General features: G+C 37.6%; 1 protein-coding gene across 1 annotated transcript in view; it reads left to right on the top strand.

Moving 5' to 3' along the window:
- tenm3 (teneurin transmembrane protein 3) overlaps positions 1 to 20,744 on the top strand; it is a 776,142-nt gene that overhangs the window by 718,679 nt on the left and 36,719 nt on the right. Inside the window, exons 46-48 of the mRNA XM_030128911.1 lie at positions 3,172 to 3,341; positions 6,998 to 7,124; positions 19,037 to 19,234. Of these exons, the coding sequence (XP_029984771.1) occupies positions 3,172 to 3,341; positions 6,998 to 7,124; positions 19,037 to 19,234 (495 nt within the window). The remainder of the gene's footprint in view (positions 1 to 3,171; positions 3,342 to 6,997; positions 7,125 to 19,036; positions 19,235 to 20,744) is intronic.

Here is a 20,744-nt window from a genome sequence, read left to right as displayed (position 1 = left end):
GATTTAGTGCAAAAAACATTAAATTATGAAAATGTTTACATTTACAAACTATCCTTTAACAATAAAATATGAACAACCTGAAATGTCTGAAGTAAATTAAGTACAGTTTTAACAATAATTTGCCTGTTATTAAATGTTTGTGTCTTTGTAGATGTGACCTATAATGCATATGTAGAAATGATAAATCGAGGCAGAATACTGATAAAATTGTAATCACATTTCTTAACAAATGTCTTTTTTTTCAGGTTATTCTCATCCTTTTTGTTTGGATAGTTTGTAAATGTAAATATTGGCATAATTGAATGTTACTTTTTGTGCTAAAACAATTTGGAGTTGTCATTATTTATTGGTTCTCATGCTTTTATTTTACTGGTCCGGCCCACTTCAGATTAAACGGGGCTGAATGTGGCCCCCGAAAGAAAATGAGTTTGACAGCCCTGCATTAGACCAGCGTCAGTGCTGATCCAGACCATTTTTTCCCATTTCCCCAGTGGAAAATATGACATGAAGGTGTGTTCATGTGTAATTTTCGAGTTCATAAGTAGTATTTCCCATAATTCCCACTGCACTTGAAGGCAGCATAAGTCCCACATGACTCAGACGGGCCCTGGTGGTCTTTAGAGCGCTCCTGCCATCCCAGTCTCGTCTCTGGCATCCGTCCGACGCTGTGATGGTCGGTCCAGCTGGCCGCTGGCCATTGTCTCAGTATCTTCCATCTCTGCCACCTTTACTCACCTCATCACCTTCAACCGCTGCTAATTTACAAATGAATGAGTGGTGGAATAAAAAGATGAGAAAAACGGCTCTTGAACCATTTCCAGGAAGACTCTCCCTTTAATGAAACGGGCCTGTGAAACAGCTGATGGGCTCATTCCTTGGATTTCTCCTTGCGTTCGGAGAACCGTGAGGTGAGCTCGGAGTCGGACCTGAGCGATCTGTCTTCGTAAATTAGAGTTTGAACAAACAGAGCGTCATTTAGAAAGCAATAAAGAGCGGCTAGTTGGCTCCGAGCTACAGTGTTTTATGTTGATGTTACGGTGTTTATAGCGGCTGCAGTTTGTTTCAGTGCAGGTGTTGAAAAAAAACTGTTCAGCTAATCATTTTTCTTGTATTTATTGCACTGGGATAATGTCAAATAATAGAAAATCATTTAAATCTACTTGAAATTAGAAAAATTCTCAAAACCCACATTGATTTTGATCCTCTAGCTCACAGGTGTCAAACATGAGGCCCGGGGGCCCAATCCGGCCCGCCAAAGGGCCCAGTCCGGCCCTGGGATGAAGTTGTGAAATGCAAAAAATTACACTAAGAAATTTACAAACATTTTAGTTCAGGTTCCACATTCAGACCAACTCAGTCTCAAGTGGGTTGGATCAGTAAAGTACTGTCATAATAACATATTGTAGCGTAGGTGGAAGTTTGGCAGGAAGGGAGCTGTGTGTCAAGTCTGAGCACAAGTTGTGTTTCTAATCTGACAAGCAAGAAGATGGTTAATGCAATAATCACAACAGGATAATAATGATGATAATAATAATAATAATACATCAGTTTTATATAGCGCTTTTCTAAGTACTCAAAGGCACTTTACAATAAACAACCGTGGGACAAACATACATCCTATGGCTCTCACTCAGGGTGCAACTTTACAAATTACAAAAATCCAAAAAAAAGAAACAAAAAGGCCAATAAGCATTGCCATACACATATTACAGCTCTACCTACAGATGTGGCATTTCTCACAGCACTTAGTAAAAGTTTGAACTTGAACAACCCGCCTCCCTCCAAAGCCCTGCCCCCTTCCCTCTGCCTGAGCTCTGAGGCTCCTCCTCCTCTCATCTGATGCGCGATGGAAACGGAGGAGGAAGCAGAGGTGGAGGTCCGGTCCGTTTTGGCGTGTCCGCGGACCCCTCCCTCAGTAATCAGATGCATCATCCACCTGCCGCGGGCCCGCGGCTCCTGTTCCATCAGTAGACCTGTTCCATCAGTAGACCTGTTCCATCAGTAGACCTGTTCCATCAGTAGACCTGTTCCATCAGTAGACCTGGTCTGTGCAGTACTGGGTCAGGGTCTTCACTGCAGTGCCCAGGGGATGGGCGCGTGCACTGTGAACGCGTGGCCTCCGCAAATTTTCCGTGGACATTTGAAGTTTCATAGTCCATACAATTCTCATCCTACATCATCTTACATGTGTGACACCAGGTACATGTACCTGTATGAGTCCCATCGTCAGAAAAGCTGAGCTTTATGCAGACCTGTTCAGTCCAGTACAGCTGACTTCTGGACTTTTATCTCCATCCTTCATTCATCAGACTCCCGTTTGTTCCCCTCAGTTGTCGTTTCTGTTCATAAATCTGTTTATTCCCTTCCACATGTGCATGTCAGTTCTATCCAAACACATCCTAGACAGTAGACTGTGGTCAGTGGTCAGTAGACTGTGGTCAGTGGTCAGTAGACTGTGGTCAGTGACAGGAGAAGCAGCGCCAGTGAAGCGTCAGATTCAGAGGGACACATATCGGATGTGAGACGGCGATAATGGATGATTGACAGGAGGCTCAGTCAGGTTCGGCCAATTATTTTATTCGGACCGACTAAAATGATTGGTCAGACTTTTATCAGAAATATATGAGAATTAAACTTTTTTGAGTTTCAATACCTGGTGGATTTCTTTTACATTTTAGTTTGACACACACTTATTAGTAGCATTTTAAGATGACAAAAGAAAAGTGTAAAAATGCCACATCATACGGTGGAGCTTTAAGTCACAGCTAACCCTCACTAATGCTCCAGAACAGATCAGATACACGTCATCAAACACAGAGGCTCTCAGTTCATCATACAGACGACAATACAAAAGAACATGGGATTCATTTTCCACTTCCCCCAAATCACACGGTCCACAAAGTCTGTTTTCTTCTGGGGTTTGGGTCAGTCTCCCAGTTTCTAAGGCCAAGGGCAGGATTCCTGTTCGCTTACTTGTTTCACTTATTTTCACTTGTTAATTCAAGTTTTTTTTTTTTTTTTTTTTGCGTAGTTCAAGCAAAAAAATCTGCCGATGGAACAAGTGAAAATGATGTTGGTAACATTTCTTGAAACAGGAGGAACTGCACCAACAACAAACCAGCCATCCCAGTCTAAATTCACTGGTTTCGTGTCCATCTCCGCCCCCCTCAGGTCAACGGCAGAAACCTGTTGTCTGTGGATTACGACCGCTCGCTGCGAACAGAGAAAATTTACGACGACCACAGGAAGTTTCTGTTGAAGATCATCTACGACACTCAGGGCCACCCGACGCTGTGGGTTCCCAGCAGTAAACTCCTGTCTGTGAACCTGACCTACTCCAGGTGAGCACTTCTGCACTCAACGCCCATGTTTCCAAACCAAAGCTGCACTTCAGCTCCTCTGCAGATGAGGGCGCTGAGCTAAAGTCAACCAACTCCGACTTATTACAGAAATATTTCCAACCATGACTTTCTAGATGATCTTCACAGGCTGGTATGTACATCTACCTCCAGTGTTCACTCTGTTAAACACATGACCTTAAGGAGCCCCTGAACCTTCTGAATGAATGATTTATTTTTGAATATTTATAAAAATTCAACAATTTGCTCAAAATATGCATGCTCAGTGCACCCCCTGCAAAGTTAATTATTAAAAAAACAAACTCCCAAACATGTTTCTGTTGTTCAGTTGCAGATGTGCTTCTTCCTGTCATCCAGATAGAAGAGAATCTTTGTTATCGTTGGACAATGTACACAATTTAAAATGCAGTCTGCAGTGACCTTTTAACCCCTGACGTTCAGAATGTATGAGTTATTTTAAATATTCGTAAAAAATTTTATCTTTTGCTCCATAGGAAAAAAATTCAGAATGCACTGATAGAATAGACCGTGTTCTTTTCAGACATCTGACGTCTTTACAGCGTTTTCCTTCAAGTTTTTTGTTTTTAACTGTGTGTTTTAACTGTTGTGGTGATTTTGTATCTTTTTGTTTTTTTACTGTATTTTTGCCAAGTTTTAACCATGTAACTGCTTTTTGGAGTTCAACCACATGGCAAAAAGCAGCTGAACAATTTAGAAAAAAAGACACAAAACTAAAACTACTGGGACCAAATCTGAAAACTTGTTACTTATTTTATTCTTTTTTTTTTGTTTGTTTGTTTAATTGTAGTCAGTTTTCTTGCACATTTTTTCATGTTATTTATTATTCTGTAAATATTCATTTTTGGTCATTTAATTGCTTTTTTTTGTACTTTTTTTTTTTCTTCAATTTTGTTTAGTTTGTGGCTTATTTTGTTTATGTTATTACCTCCGCCAAGGAGGTTCTGTTTTTGCCAGGGTTTGTTTGTTTGTCTGTCTGTCTGTTTGTCTGTCCGTTAGTGTGCAACATAACTCAAAAAGTTATGGACAGATTTTGATGAAATTTTCAGGGTTTGTTGGAAATGGGATAAGGAAGAAATGATTAAATTTTGGTGGTGATCGGGGGTGGGGGGGCCCACGGGGGGGGCGCAGACCAGAAAATTTCATCAAAATCTGTCCATAACTTTTTGAGTTATGTTGCACACTAATGGACAGACAAACAAACAGACAGACAGACAAACAAACCCTGGCAAAAACATAACCTCCTTGGCGTGGGGGGGCCCACGGGGGGGGGGGGGGGGGTCACTGATCAGCCTTGGCGGAGGTCTGCGCTCTCCGAGTGCTTCTAGTTTTTTATTTTATTGCTTATACTCTTTTTTTTTCTTCATTTTAGTCCATTTTTTTTGCTAATTTTTGTCATGTTATTCATTACTTTGTAAATATTCGTTTTTGTTCATTTAGTTGCTTTTTTTTTCTTTTTTGCATTTTTTGTTTTTCTTCAATTTTGTTCAGTTTGTGGCTTGTTTCGTTCATGTTTCTTATTATTTTGTTGGTTTATTATTCATTTTTGTTCATTTTGTTGCTTATTTTATTCTTTTTTTGACCATGTAACTGTTTTATGGAGTTCACCCAGGTGTTAAAAAGCAACTGGACTGATTTAGAAAAAAAGAGCCCAAAACTAAAACTACTGGACCCAAATTCAAATCCTTATGTTGTTCAGTGTGTTCCAGTTCACAGTTCATGCTCAACATCCTAAATCTATAATTGACATGCATTCTGAGTGTCTTATTTAACAAAAAAAAACCTGTCAAACTTCCATTCCTCTCTGTCTTTTTCTGTTCTTCCTCCTGTTTTGACCCTAAAACACACAGTAAAAAAACACTGAAGAAAAGGAACACAAACACAAACTCACAGCAGCTTGAAATACTGTCTCAGGGGTTAAAGGGTTAAATTATAGGTTGAAACTTTTATAGGTCACATTTTCTGCCAGTAAAATGACAGGGTGAAGTTCAGTTGCAGAACGTTATTATTTCACCTGTCAGACCTGAGCGCTGCTGCTTCTGATTAGGTTTTTTTTTTTTTTTTCAGTGCGTTTGCAGTTTCTTTGCAGCGTCTTGTATTAACCAACACCTCGGTTAAATAAGTAAAGTTAACAGAACACTGAGGAACTTCAGAGGAAAGGATAAAAACATAATCAGACTTACAGTTCGTTACCAGAAGCACCTGTCTGACGCCGTCCTTTGCATTTTAAGGGGAACAGTGGCATTACGCTGACATGCAGCGAAATTGGAGGCACTGTCATTTTACTGACACGTTAACTCATTTGAACAGACAACGCAGCAGGAATATTAATCTTTAGGATGTCTCCTTTTTTATTTTTTTCTTCCTGTGTTGCATATTTCTGAGCCGTCACACAGGCTTTAAACATGCACAGTTGAACACACAGTGAGCGGCTCTAAACCCAGGAGATTAAACCAAAATTACAGTTGATTATGATGATAAACATTTTCCCTCTGTCTTCACAGTTTAGTCAGTTTAATTATCAGTGAAAATACTTCCTTTTACTCCTTTATATTTAGATTTGGAGCTCAGGTTTTTGTCATTGTTTCAGTTCTACCTCTAAATATGCCTCTAGAAATAATGCCTTTTTTGGTAAATGTTTTTATTTTTAACTTGTTTTCATCTCTGTGAATAATCAGAATAATTTTCCAGAAAACTAAAAATACATATACTCCTATGTATTATATTCATAGGTTGTTTTTATCTTGTTGCATCTTTTACATTATTTGTCTTTTTACCTCTTCCATTTAGTTTTCATCTTATGTCTTTAACATTTTTGCATTTTTTTATGGCACTTTGATTATGTCTCATTACATATTAATATTTTTTTTGGGTGGGGGAGGGTTGCTTTGCTCCATCTTTTGTGTGGTTTTTTTTTTTTTTTTTAACATCTTTTACATTATTTTTGTCTTTTGTCAACTTTCACAACTTTTTTGTCTATTATGAAAATGCTGTGCTTCTCTTCTTGGCTTTGCATATTATTTTTTAAACACTACTATATACTTATTTCATGTTTTCATCCTTTTTAATAGTTTATCTCAAGTAAGTTCCATTTTCTAAATGAAATTTATTCAAGTATTTATCTTCCTTATCCTTCTTTAGTACATATTTTATGGTGTTTTATGGTTTTCTTGATCCACTCAAATTCTTTGCTGGTTTTTTCTTCTTAAAGAGTATTTTTTTTCTTGGTAGTTCTTCCAAGAAGAATGTTGACCTGGTCCAGTGTGAACCTACACAGACTTCTTAAAGCGTATTAAGAATCCTTCCTGTATTCTGTTGGTTGTAATGTGTACTTTTACTCCCAGACGCTGGTATTTGTATGTCACACTTTGTGTAGCACATTGTGTTTCCATCTGAAATGAGAAGTGCAGTACAAGTAACATTTGGCTTTTATTACATTTTCATGTAGTTGTTGTTGTTGCATCTTTTAAAAACAACTGATTTCTTCCACTTTGGTTTTTAACCTGAAGTTAAGCATGACTTGACCTTCCTTGTGATAATGATCAACACTGACTTCTATGAAATTTTTTATCTTGACATTTTTATCAGTATTTGCTTGTGTTTGTGTCCTTTCCTTGTAGTACTGGGCAGGTGACAGGCCTACAGAGGGGTCCCACCACAGAGAAGTGGGAGTACGACAACCAGGGCCGAATCATCTCCAGAGTCTTCGCCGACGGAAAGACGTGGAGCTACACTTATCTGGACAAGGTAGAGAACGACAGTCAAAGCCTCTTCCCCGGATAGAAGAGCAGATGCGCGCATGAATCATTATCATTTACCTAATTTATTCTGCACATTTCATGAAGGACAAAGCCAAAATGTCCTCAATATTAACTTAGAAAATGCTCTTGTAGAGCTGCACGTGCATACATATGTGGCAATTCACTACAGAGGCCAAGAAAATGAGACACTATATAAGCAAGATCACAACAAAATTTCAAGGAGATTCAGTGACAGAGATGCTGCTCATAGACCACATGAATAAAAAGGATAATCTCTGAGATTTTCACTAGGAAAATGCAATGCTTTTTCAATAAAGTTGTACAGTTTATCAGGATTTAGCACTATTGATAAAAACAAGTCATATGAAACCAGTGAATAAAATTTACCAGTGCAGCAAAATAACAATTTCTGCTAAAAAGAAGAGCATTAAAACCCCTTTAAGGATGATAACAGGATTATAATAGGGCGCCTACATTTCTTGAAGGGGTTTTTTGGCAATAGAAGTGTCAGAAAATGTCTTTTTTGCCATTTCTTTTGCACCTTTTTTCAGTATCTGGCCATAAATTATCATTTTTATATATGTAATAAATCAGGGGTGTCCAAACTTTTTTTAAAGAGGGCCAGATCTGATAATGTGGACACTGCCAGGGGCCAGTGGTCCCTTCAGACGTTTTTTGAACAGTAAAAATTACATATAAACGCGCTGTTCTACAAGTTTATTTTCATTGTCACAATATCATTTTTTTAAATGGCAGTGTAACCAAATCTGAGCCACTCGGGTGGGAACAAATTTAAAAAAAAAAAACATTTCTGCCTTCCTTTCACATCTGGAGTCAGATAACATAGAACAAACTGTGTGGAGTATCTGAAACGTCCAAGTTGATACAAATCTTAACCCCACATTCATTTTAAACATGACTTATATGAGTAATCAGTACTCATATATTACTCAGTAATGCAAAGTCTGTTAACGTTTAAGATGAAAACATATGACTCTTACTCTTGTCTTTCACAAAATCATTCAGAAAGTAATATTTGTGTCACATCTACAAGTACATCACACCAGCAGTTAGAGGCAACTAACCTGGCAACTTGGTATCCTGCCCTGGTGGTGAATTCATTGAACTCCCAGGTTCACATGAAGAGCCACTGTTGAGTTTAAAGCAGCTGGAATTTGCTTCACTTTTTCGGAGCGCTCACTCCCTGCTAGCTTGTCGTATGCGTTAGCATGTTTTGTCTGCTAGTGTCTCTTTACATTGAATTCCTTAAACAAGGCAACAGTCTGTTGACAAATTAGGCAAACATAATCACCTCGATTTTCAGTGAAAAAAAATTGTAATTCCCATCTCTCCTGGAAGCAGCGGCCCTCACTGTCAACTTTGTTTTTTTTATTTACAGGCGCCACGGTTAGAAATTAGCTAAAAGGGTTCACGGTGAGGTCACAGAGCCAGATAGAGTTAGAGTGGTGCTGCCACCATGAGGTGAAAGGAGGAACTGCATTTGGAAGCTTTTATGATTCGTGTACTCGGTTCAACAGTCCAAGCGGGCCGTAAATAATACATTCTAAAACCCAAGCTGTGGGCCGTGTTAAATCTGACCGCGGGCTGTGATTGGCCCCCGGGCCGGACTTTGGACACGCCTGGGTTAAGATGTTCATAAGTTCAAAATGGATGGTCTAAAAAAGAGGTGAAGAAGTCAAGAACAGAGGAGTGAAAAACAAAGAAAAACAAAGTAATGCAGTCCAAAAGACAGCAGAAATAGCTGAAGGGAAAATAAGACGACAGGCGAGAAGAGAGAAGAAGAGGTGACTGAAGAAGGGAGGAGGAAGAAGGAGAAGGAGTACTTTGAAAAGAGCAACTCTAACAGCCCACGTCCAAGAGCAGAGGAGACTCCCTGTAGTACGAGAAGCAGGGCCGACCAAAACAAATAGCACAAGGAGGATGAGGAGGAGCAGACAGGAGGGAGAAATCCAACAGGGGTTTTATGTGTTTGTTAGTTCAGAAGACAGAGGACGGCAGACAGAGGCTGACACTGAACGGCAACAGGCCTGGTCTGTGCACGGCAACAAGAAAGAATGACTGGGAGAGAGAGGAAGAGAGAGAGCAAAGACAGAGCTACTGCCGTGGAAACAAGGCCCAGGGGATTGTGGGAGTTTAGTTAAACCACGGAACACACAGAGGGACGTCAGGAAAAACAAAAAAACCAAAAAGCTGTGGATGAACAAAGAGCAGATGAAAGTTTAATGTTGTCGTTTTACTTTCTCGCTCTTTTATCGGTTTGTTTTATTTTACGTATGAATTGTTAAGGCTTTGACAGGATTAATGTTCATGGAACTGCAGGGTGGTAGTGAGTGCATCTGTTAGGTTGGTTTTGTTATCTTTAGTTCACTTTTTACACCTTTTAGTTAAATTTGACTGTCTTTTATATTAGTTTCACCAACTTTTAGTCCGTTTAAACCATCTCTCAGTTGGTTTTACTATACTGTAGTTTAACTGTATGAACCGTACGGAAAACTGAGGTGATTTGTGGTTTTACTGTGACTGTTTTCAGTCTAAAAACAGAGCTAAGCTAACAGTGCTAAGCTAACAGAGCTATAATGTAAACTATCAGCTGATGCAGTACGTGAACATTATAAGACACAGTGTTAGTTTGAGTGACTGTTAAAATAAATGTCTATAAGTTTTGATTTGAAGAAGAAAACATGATACCATAATACAGATGTATGGAAACAATTTTAGTTAATTTTATCCACCTTTTAGTTTAGTTTTACCAACTTTTAGTCTGTTTAAACTGTCTCTTAGTTTGTTTTTAATATATTTTAGTCTAGTTTAATTCTCCTTTAGTTGTGTTTAGCATCTTTTAGGTTGGTTTTACTATCTTTTAGTTCACTTTTTACACCTTTTAGTTAAATTTGACTGTCTTTTATATTAGTTTCACCAACTTTTAGTCTGTTTAAACCATCTCTTAGTTTGATCTTACTGTACTTTATTTGAATTTTCTAAAGTGTACAGAAAACATAGGTGATTTGTGGTTTTACTGTGACTGTTTTCTGTCTAAAATCAGAGCAAAGCTAACAGAGCTAAGCTAACAGTTATAATGTAAACTATCAGCTGATGCAGTACATAAATATTATAAGACACAGTGTTAGTTTGAGTGACTGTTAAAATAAATGTTTATAAGTTTTAGTTTGAAGAAGAAAACATAATGATACCATAAAACAGATGTGCGGAAACAATGATTTGGTAAAAATAAAAAGTAAATAAAATACATGTACCTTAATCCATTTACAAAGAGTAAAGCTCAGAAACATAAACCTACTTCCAGTCAACATACAAATGGCTGTTTTCCATCTGAATATAACATTCTGAAATCACGTTTAGTCTTGAAATGAGCTTTTCAGGACTTCCAAGCTATGTGCAGTGTAAGCAGAAGTCTAAATCTGTAAGTGTACATGACTGTGTGTGTGTTTTTGGTTTGTTTTTCTTGTATATTTATCTCAGACTGACAGTTTTAGGGGGAAAACATAGAAGCAAGACCCGGGTTAATAATGAACCAAACAGGACGAAGTGACAAAGGCAGACAGCGGTGAAAGAAAGTAAAATAAAAGGAGAGCAGAAAAAGAAGCGGTTAAAAAGGGAAAAAGAAAAAGAAAACAACAGACGTGAGGAGGAGCCGAGCAGAGATCATTTCCCCCGTGAATAAACGAGGCTCAGTCTATTACTGCATGTGTCAATCTGGGCCCATTCTCACCTTCTCTTCTACTTGTTTTTCATACTCTTCCTTCCTCCATCTGTCACTTCGCTCCTTGCTGGAAACACTTACTGGAAGCCTCTTTGGGAAACAGTGTGTCAGAATATCCAGAATTCATCATGCACAGTGGCACATATTCCACGTCAGAGCTGCATCTATATGTCATTCATGATACAAGTCTGCCCCACGCTTTGTGGACGTACGAGGAATAATGAGTCCAATTCAACACTGTTTAGCATCGACATCAGGCCTCTCAAACTCCTGTTCTTTCAGGTTCCACATTCAGCCCGATTTCATCTGCAGTGGACCGAACCTGTAAAATAAGAACAGAAGAACCTAGAAATAATGACAACTCTAAATGTTTGTCTTTATTTTAATGCAAAAAAAACCCAATTAATTTACGAAAATACTTACTTTTAGAAACTATCCCAAAAAAAATGGGAATAACCTGAAAAAACTGACATTTCTTGTGAAAAATAAGTCCAATTTTAACAATATTCTGCCTCAACGTATCATTTATACATGTGCATTATGGAACTGAACTACAAAGACACTAAACACTGAGGAATCGGCAGAAAACTGTTAGAAGTGTGCTTAGTTTGTGCATTCAAAAGGATGTATAAATCCACTCTAATAACCAAATATAGAACCTAATAGAAGTACGCATGTGTGTTGGTGAAAAGTAGAATCATGCTGGTGTGGTCTGTGGACGCCCTGTTGCCCTCAGCTGTTGCTTTGTTTAAGGAGGACTTCAGGGAGGTAAGCTCTACACATAAACATGACACCTGATCGATAATGTGAGGACGCGTCTGGAATGTGACACCAGCTGGAAACAGCAGCGTTAACAAATGCCCCGTTCGTTGGTCCGCCTGTCATTTAAGGAAGACGTGGGAGGTGCCACAGATCAATGCCACATGCACGTCATGATCCTTCTACATATGTTGAATTACAGTCCTGTTGAACGGAACAGTACGTCTGATTTCTGTGAGTTTCCTTTGCTGTTTTGGCTACGTCTAAACCAGTACTTCCAACCTTTTTTTTTTTTTTTTGCTAAAATTAATTTGATTTTGATAATAGTTTGCTCTACAATGTTTCAAATAAACGTTAATTTTAGATGACAGTTATCATATGTATCAATCAATCAGTAGATCCATGCATCATACAGTATGTGTATGTATCATATATATCAGTGGTTCTCAACCTTTTTTGGTTCGTGACCTCATTTTAACATCACAAATTTCTGGTGACCCCAAACTTTCAAAACGGAGACTTTTTTTTTTGTTTTTTAATAAAAATTTCTTTGGTTTTGATCATGTAATAGTTGCAAATAAAGGTTAATGTTAGAGGACATTTAGTCTGTATAATGTGTATTATTGTGGACAGAGGCAGTAAATCCAGGTGCAGATTAAAGGTCAGGATCTGTCCAGTCAGTCCAGCTGGGATTTACAAGGAGGACAATTAATACTGAACAAACAAGAACTGGAACTATGAATTATGAAAGAGCTGCAGCATCTGAAACTGACCACAGTGAACATCTGACACAAACAGAACGATTTATTCAGTAAGATGGAGGTGTTTACATAGCAATAAAGTGCAAATATAGGAGTGGAAATATATTTATAATCACATTTAACACATTTACATGCACTTAAGAAATGCGATAATCGGGGGGGGGACTGATCTGCCTTGGCAGAAGTCTGCACTGTCCAAGTGCTTTTCTAATATATTACCTCTGCCAAGTGTAACAGTGGACATTATGTTTTCATCAGGGTTTGTTTGTTTGTATGTTTGTTTGTTTGTTTGTCTGTTTGTTTGTCTGTTTGTCTGTTAGCAAGATAACTCAAAAAGTTATGGACGGATTTTCATGAAATTTCCAGGAAATATTGAAACTGGCACAAGGAAGAAATGATGACATTTTGGGTCTGATCTGCCTTGGCGGAGGTCTGCGCTGTCCGAGTACTCTTCTAGTTTATTAGTAATTGTTTATTTTTATCAGTTACTATAAATTCCAGGTGACCCCACATGGGGTCGCAACCCCAAGGTTGAAAAACACTGACTTATATATTTGACTTTTATTTGATTGTACGGTAACACTTTATAATAAGTCCACACTCTGAAGCATTAGTTAACAAATACTGTATTCATCATTTATAAAGCAGATTCATGACATAAATACTCGTTGGTATATGGTTTATAAACACAGTTATAAATGTTTTACTCATCATTCATAATCCTTCATCATTCAGTCATGCAGTTTGTTTTAATAATCCCATGTGCTGGGTCTTTCCTTTGTTCGAATAACTCAGACTTTTGTGAGTCTTTATTCACTTCCATCCTTTAAATCTCATTTGTAAATGCTTTAAATGTCACAGATAGTGCACACTTTAGATGAGCTCACACCAGAGACTGAATTAATGAGTAATAAGTGCTTTAGAACTACCTGAAAGAATGAATTCCTGTTTTAAGAACTGTTTATAGGACATCTATTGGGGAATAAAGGTGTGAGTTAGTATAAAGTACACACTAACATATTCACTCACCATTAGTACATGTGTGAATAGTGTGTGTGTGTGAGCAGAAATGCACATCACACCTGGTTTGGAAGTGATGCAATACTAAATGTTTCAATGCTGAATCCATTATTTATAAAGTATGAAAATACAATCATTAAGCACAGTATAGATGAGCTTATTAATGATGAGTAAAACATTTATAACTGTGTTTATAAACCATATATTAATGAGTATTCATGTCAGAAATCTGCTTTGTAAATAATGAATTCAGTATTTATTAATGCTGAACTAATGTTCATAGTGTGGACTTATTATAAAGTGTTACTGATTGTATCTTTTAACGTTTATTCTTTCACTCTGAGGACTGCGTAATAATTCACATGTACCTGAACGTGTACAAATGGAAAATAAAAGGATGTACTGTCTACCACTAGATTATTCTGTTTTATCTGACGACCAGAGGAATCAGAAAATGGTGGGAGTATGAGTGTGCACGCAGACAGTGAAGACCAAAGTGAAAGTGTAACTTTGCCTTCTGATCCAGTTTAGCGAGTTAAGAGAATCTGTTATTAAGGACTTTGAGTTTGAGGTCGAGGTGCTCTTTAGCGTCAGCCTGAGGGAAGGTGCGCTCACCCAGGAGAGCGCCGTGTTTGTGTTGTTCAGGTTACAAGAGTTTATCTTCCAGACAGAGAAGAGTCGCTGCTGTCCCTTCGTACAGATTAGATTCAGCTTCTCCTCACATTTCAGATTTGTTGTTTTTTTCCAGTTCTAATCACAGAACAGGAGCGTCCCAGCGGCCACGGCCACGTATCAGCTGCATTTAGTTTTACACAACGAGAAGGAAATGCTGGTAGTTTGATTCTGCAGCACTGTCAGCAGATTGTTTGTACAAAGCTTCACTAAACCTTATGCAAAGTTCTGGTAGAAAAGAAATCCATGTGACCTTTAGCACCGTGGCTTATTTTTAAAAGAAGCAGAGGGTGTTTGAAACCTGTGCTTTAGTTTGAATGTGTGTGTTTTAGCCGTGGATAGGGATGGAACCATTACCGGTATAACGATAAACAGCGGTAAAATCACAGACTGTTAGTATTAGCCTTTAAATTGTAATTCTCATGATAACCGTGTTTGATTACCGCACTTTTAGGGGAAAAAACACCGATGTAAAGATCTGCTTTAATGTCAAATATTTGAGTAGTTTTAATTTATTACAATTTTAATTTTCTATACCTAATATTTGGAACCAATATTCACTTTTAAAGTCTGTGAAAAGGTTCGTTAAGCATCTGTGTGTTATTTATGCAATAAATTACACACATTTATCAAATCAGATTTTATATATTTTTGCGTTTTTTGTCCGTCTGTGTTTTTATAGTAGGTTAAGGTGAAAAAATAATAGACAGATGATATCGATGAAGTTGTGCTGAAAAAACAGATCCCAAACATGGGTATAGTAAACATTTGTTTCTATAGTATATAAAGGCCAAACCAAAAGGACTGAAAAACAGACAGAATAGACTCAGACCACTAAGGGTTAATATTGGAATGTTTCTTGTCCGTGTAACTGCTTTTTGGAATTCAACCAAATGTCAAAAAGCAGTTGGACTGATTTAGAAAAATTTCTGATTTTTTATTTTTGTTTTTTGCATGTTTTTCATGTTATTTATTATTTAGCAAATAATCATTTTTGTTAATTTAGTTGCTTATTTTTCAGCATTTTATTTTATTTTTTTCTTCAATTTTGTTCATTTGTTGCTTATTTTATTCTTTTTTTTTTTTTTTTTTTTTTTTTTTTTGTCCGTGTAACTGCTTTTTTGAGTCCAAACAGGTGTCAAAAAGCAGCTGGACTGATTTAGAAAAAAAAAAAAGCCCCAAAACAAAAACTTAATTAAACATTTTAGTTCACAGTTGATGTTCCACATTCTAAATCTCTTATTGATGTCCATTCTAAGCTGTCAAATTTAAATTCTTCTCTTTATCTTTTCCTGTTCTTCCTCCTGTTTTGACCCTAAACACACAGTAAAACAAAACCGCTTAAGAAAAGGAACACAAACACAGACTCACAGCAGTTTGAAATACTGTCTCAGGGGTTAAAGGTGTAAAGAAAGGTTTTACCGAAGGTCCAACGTTGTGCAAAAATGCAAACCATTAACACCTGAAGGAAAATTAAGAGTTGATTTAACCTGCGTTTTAGTTCATCTTGTAAAATCCGTGTGACCTTTAGCGCCGAGGCTTATTATTAAAAGAAGCGAAGGTTGTTTGAAAAAGCCCATTCAGCGGCTCCTGTTTATCACAGGTGGTTTTGTAACCGTCCTTGCTTTCCTTGTGCTTTTCTGCATGACTGCTCAATAACATCCCCACCTGCGGTCCAGTTCCACACATCGCACTAAAGTACAGTTTCCAGGCCAGACAGCGGCGGACACAGTAACAGATGGGTTCAAATCAAATACAGATCAGAGTTTTAGATACTGAGCCGCTGTGTAGAAAGCTTAATCAATGATGCAGTTGTTTATTTAGACATATTTTGCTCAAATACAAACAGAAAACAGCTTTTCTCTCTTAATCTCCTTCTGCTTTACTGTGCACATAGTGGAAGGTGTATGTTGAGAAATTCAGCGAGCATTCCAAAATGGACCCGACAGAAATGTATGTGCAAATATGAATGTGTTTGGTTTTTGATGAACAACGCCACATGAAAATTATTAAACCACAGACTCATTTTTAGTGTTAAAAGATGTAATAAATTATCATATGAAACATCTTGGCATCAAAATTGTTCATTCAGTGTCACAAATTGAGATAAATTAATAATTTGAGCCCACAGACTGTTTGTAATAAGAATTAGAGAAATATATCAGCTAATATGAATGTGTTTGGTTTTTGGTGAATAACTCCACATTAATTATTAACTATGGATGTGGAAAAGTTTTTTTAAGTGATGATTACATTTTTGGGGTGAAGATAGGAGATTGTTTTACCTCATAGAAACATGGAACTATCAATCAATCAAATTTTATTTATATAGTGCCAAATCATAACAAAAGTTATCTAGTTAGAACTAGTGCTACATATGTTAACCCTTGTATGGTGTTTACGTCTGTGAGACCCGTTTTCATTTTTTATTAAAAGAAAAATGATGATTCATTATTTTTTAATGAATTATTTCCTCTCATATCTTGATTATATTACATTTTATTAAAAAACAAACAAAATGAGTAGCACTTTAATGCATAAATGTGATCTAGCAAAGGCAAAAATTAAACTTGTAATTGCGATGAAGTAAATATCTGTTGAGTATTTGAACATAAAATAGTTTATGTTGAATTAAAAACCCACAAATGCAGTGGGTCCACCGCACCCACAAACACTGGCTGAAGAACAAAAATATGAACACCACACAAGGGTTAAGTAAACCCCTGTATTATTAATATTATTTTTTATTAATCAAGATCGTTTATTGTCATTCAGCATGTTGTATAATGAACAAAATTAAGATCCACATGATTGAGAGTGAAATGAACATTTAAAAACACACACATTAAAAATAGAAATAGAAAGCGACGGCAAAGTGCAGATGCAGTACAGGTAAATTTAAGACTGTAAAATGTAAAATATGTGCACATGACACCCATGAAGTCAGTAGTTGAACACATAGCGCTTCTATTTTATTCATGTCTGGTCCCAAGTTACTCAATAAACTCATTAACGTAGATTAAATAATGCACATTTTGTTGGTTTTAATTACAGATCACTCCAAAGGTCAGTAAAAGGTAACGCTGTGAGATCATGATATTGTATTTTTGCTAAAAGTCCGACGTATTATCGAACATCAGCCTGAACTGAGTCGTACAAATAAAACGCACAGAACACACAGTGAAGGTAGAACCCTCTGGGACCAATTTACCTCCTAAACAAATGAAAAACACACACTTTTTCTGCAAAATTTACTTAAGTAACCAAATATACACAGACTGGGTTGAGTGAATGCAGCCATTTATTAACAAAAAAAAAAAGAAAGAAAGAGAGAGATGCTGGTATTTTCTTTAAAAGCTAAAAGGAACTAATGGCTGAAAAGCCGGTAGCTTTGGTTTGGGTGAGTCCAGAGGTCTGCAGTCGACTTTGGGCTTTAAAAGCTGCTACAGAGTAGGGGTCAGTCCGCTAAGTGCCTCCAACAAGCTGTAAATACTGGTGGTTTGACACGCTGCGGTCTGCACATGTGCACTGCATCTGATGCCAGCATCCAGGCAGGAGTATTTAATAAAAAAAGGTGGCCGTCTCATGTGTTTGGAAAAGAACGTATCAGATGAACAGCTTTAACGGCTAATGCTAGCTAAGCGCTAATCTACCCCCGGGGCTACGAGTAAAACTCTGCTTAAAATGCAAGCGGAGCTGCCTCCTCCTCTCACGCAGGGCAGGTTCTGCAGAAGGGCCAGTGGGCCACAACCCCAGCAGATGGCAGGAAAAAGATCCACGCATCCTCCAATAAATGCTGATTAAAAGATGCACTGCCATCTGCGCCCGATTCCTTGATTTATTTGTCATGTGGATTGATGTCAGTTGAACACGGCCAGTGTTGGCGTCGCATGTAGCACCAAGTTCATGACATGACGCTGCTGTGTGTGTTCTGTAACACTGGGTTCCAAAAAAATGTTTTCTGCAAGTTGTCTAGGTTTTTTCAACTGAATTCGGACCATTTTGCACCGCTAAATCCAAAAATGACATCTGTTTTTCTCTATCAGGTCAGGTTTTTTTGCTAATTTGATTTTGAAAAATTGGATCTTCTCACAAAATTGATTACATTTTTGTGACTTTATCAGTTGTTTTTTTATATCGTTCTCACCCAAAATCGGTTTTAAGAGAAAAAAAATAATTTTCTAACAGGATGTATTTATTATTTATTATGTATTCACCGCAGATGTAGCAGATGTCAGGCTTATTTTTGCAAGATCTTCTAGTTGAAGCCATTTCATTCACCTGTAATATTAAAAAAAACATTCATCATAAATTGGCAAAAGTCAAATCTTCAGAACTCGTTTATTGCAAGAAATATGAAAGAATTTTGTATCATATGATGTGAAAATGCCCATAAATGTAAGCAAAAATGTTCAAAAGCCAATATGTAGCATAGTTCAGAAAGTTGACCTGATTGAGCAAAATGAATGTGATTTTTGGATTCAGCACCAAAATGATCCTAAATCAGCTCAAAAAACTGAAACAATACATTAGTTGTTGACCAGTGTAGTCATTGTGTTTAGGGCAGGGGGGGTCCAGACTTTTTTTAAAGAGGGCCAGATCTGAGAATGTGGACACTGCCAGGGGCCAGTGGTCCCTTCAGACATTTTTTAAACAGTAAAAATTACATAGAAATGCGCTGTTCTGCAACAATTTTATTTCATTGTCATAGTATCATTTTTTAAAATGGCAGTGGAACCAAATCTGAGCCACTCAGGTGTGAATGTGTGTAATATTTTTGTGAGATCATGAATATGAAATAATTATTTTTTTTAAAAAAGGGAACTGAAGTCCAGATTTCACATTCAGACATTTGAATAAAAGTGTCTGTGACCTCATGTAACAGTTAGTTTCAGTGTCGTGCGTCTGAAACTGCTCTAACGCTGGCGTCTCCTCTGGTTCCAGTCCATGGTGTTGCTTCTGCACAGCCAGCACCAGTACATCTTCGACTACGACTCCGGAGACCGTCTGTCTGCGGTGACGATGCCCAGCGTGGCCCGACACACCATGCAGACCATCAGGTCCATCGGCTACTACCGGAACATCTACACCCCCCCAGAGAGCAACGCCTCGGTCACAGTGGACTACTCTGAAGACGGACAGGTACTGGTCTGTTCTCACCCAGTCCGTCTGAGGTCGGAAGAACACTTTTACAGGGTCCCTGTGGTGAATTGTCATTGGTAGCTGTTTCTTTTTTGGCACTTATTTTTCATTAGTCATTTTTCCTTTTTTTTTTTTTTTATTTACTTTTTGTTTTTGAGAAAAAAAAACCAACACAAATACTTACACTAAGAAAACAATACAGAAGAAACAAACACCAGGGGGTAGAGTCCAGCCTTAGAGCAGCATCTCGTCCACACACACACATGCATCAGTATACTCGTATACCCAGATTCATTTTTTTCCTTTCCAGTAAAGTTTGAGGATCCTTTGATATCATACAAAGTCCAGTCTCACAGTTACGATATAAGTGAGCCACTCTGACCAAGTTTCAGAACAAATATCAGTTTTACGTCTTAAATTAAATGTGATTTTCTCCATGACACATATATGGGACACTGCATCAGTCCAGTCATTTATAGAGGGGATGTGTCTTTTCAGCCGTTGTCTGCTCAGAGTCTTCTTACTTGCTACTAACTGTAATCTCAATAAACATTTATCACTCTTAGTACACTTGAGCTCTTCTAAATCATTGAGATACATGGTCTTAAAGTCAAAACACATTTTAAACTTCAGAACTGCCTCCAGGAGGCCATGGACACGTCTCCAAAATGGAGCCACCAAAGGACAATCCCAGAAGATATGGAAGTGGTTTTCCACCGTACTTCCACAGGACCTCCAGCATGCAGACTGGTCAGAGGACTGAGCTTTCTGTACTGGGGCACAAAAGAATCCAGTCCAGTTCTTCCAGCTGAATTCCCTCCAGGAGGGGAAGCTTGTTGTCGTCCAGTGTTATCGTGAGGTTGCCCTCCGATTCCCATCTCGTTTTAATGTCCAGAGTATGGTCTGCCTTTATATTCTGCAGAGTTCGGTATAGTCTAGAAATTATCTTTTGGTAGGTACCATCGATGTAAGCTTTTTGGAAAATATCCAGAATTTCATCTCCAATCATCGTACGATCTTTAAATTTTTTTTCCTAATAAAGTCTCTGATTTGTAGATACCTAAAATGGTCCTGATTTTGTAGATTATAATTGTCCTTAAGGTTCTGGAAGGTTAACGTCGTACCTTTTCTTAGGAGTGTAGAGTACGTTGTAATCATTTGCAGTCCAACCTCTGAAGCTCAAGTCATATTTACTGGGTAAGAATTCCAGATCATAAGCAAATCACTTTAAAATTGGAGTCCTCCCCTCCATTTGATATTTTTTAATCAGTCCCTTCCATGTCTTTAATGAGCTCATTATGTATGGGTTGGCAGAGTCTGTCTTTTCCTTTTTTTTTTTTTTAACACAAAACACAGACATAACAGTAACATAATAAACATAGAAACATGACAATAACAAAACAAGCAGCATTCGGCAAGTGAGTATTTGTTACAATTCAAAACAAGGTTAACAACTGGCACATGTATGTAGCATCTCAAGAAACCCATGCAAATTAAATCCAATCTGAAA

Source organism: Sphaeramia orbicularis, chromosome 1, assembly GCF_902148855.1.
Source record: "Sphaeramia orbicularis chromosome 1, fSphaOr1.1, whole genome shotgun sequence".
Lineage (NCBI taxonomy): Eukaryota > Metazoa > Chordata > Actinopteri > Kurtiformes > Apogonidae > Sphaeramia > Sphaeramia orbicularis.
Note: the sequence above shows the minus strand (reverse complement) of the source record. Positions and strands in the feature narration are given on the sequence as shown.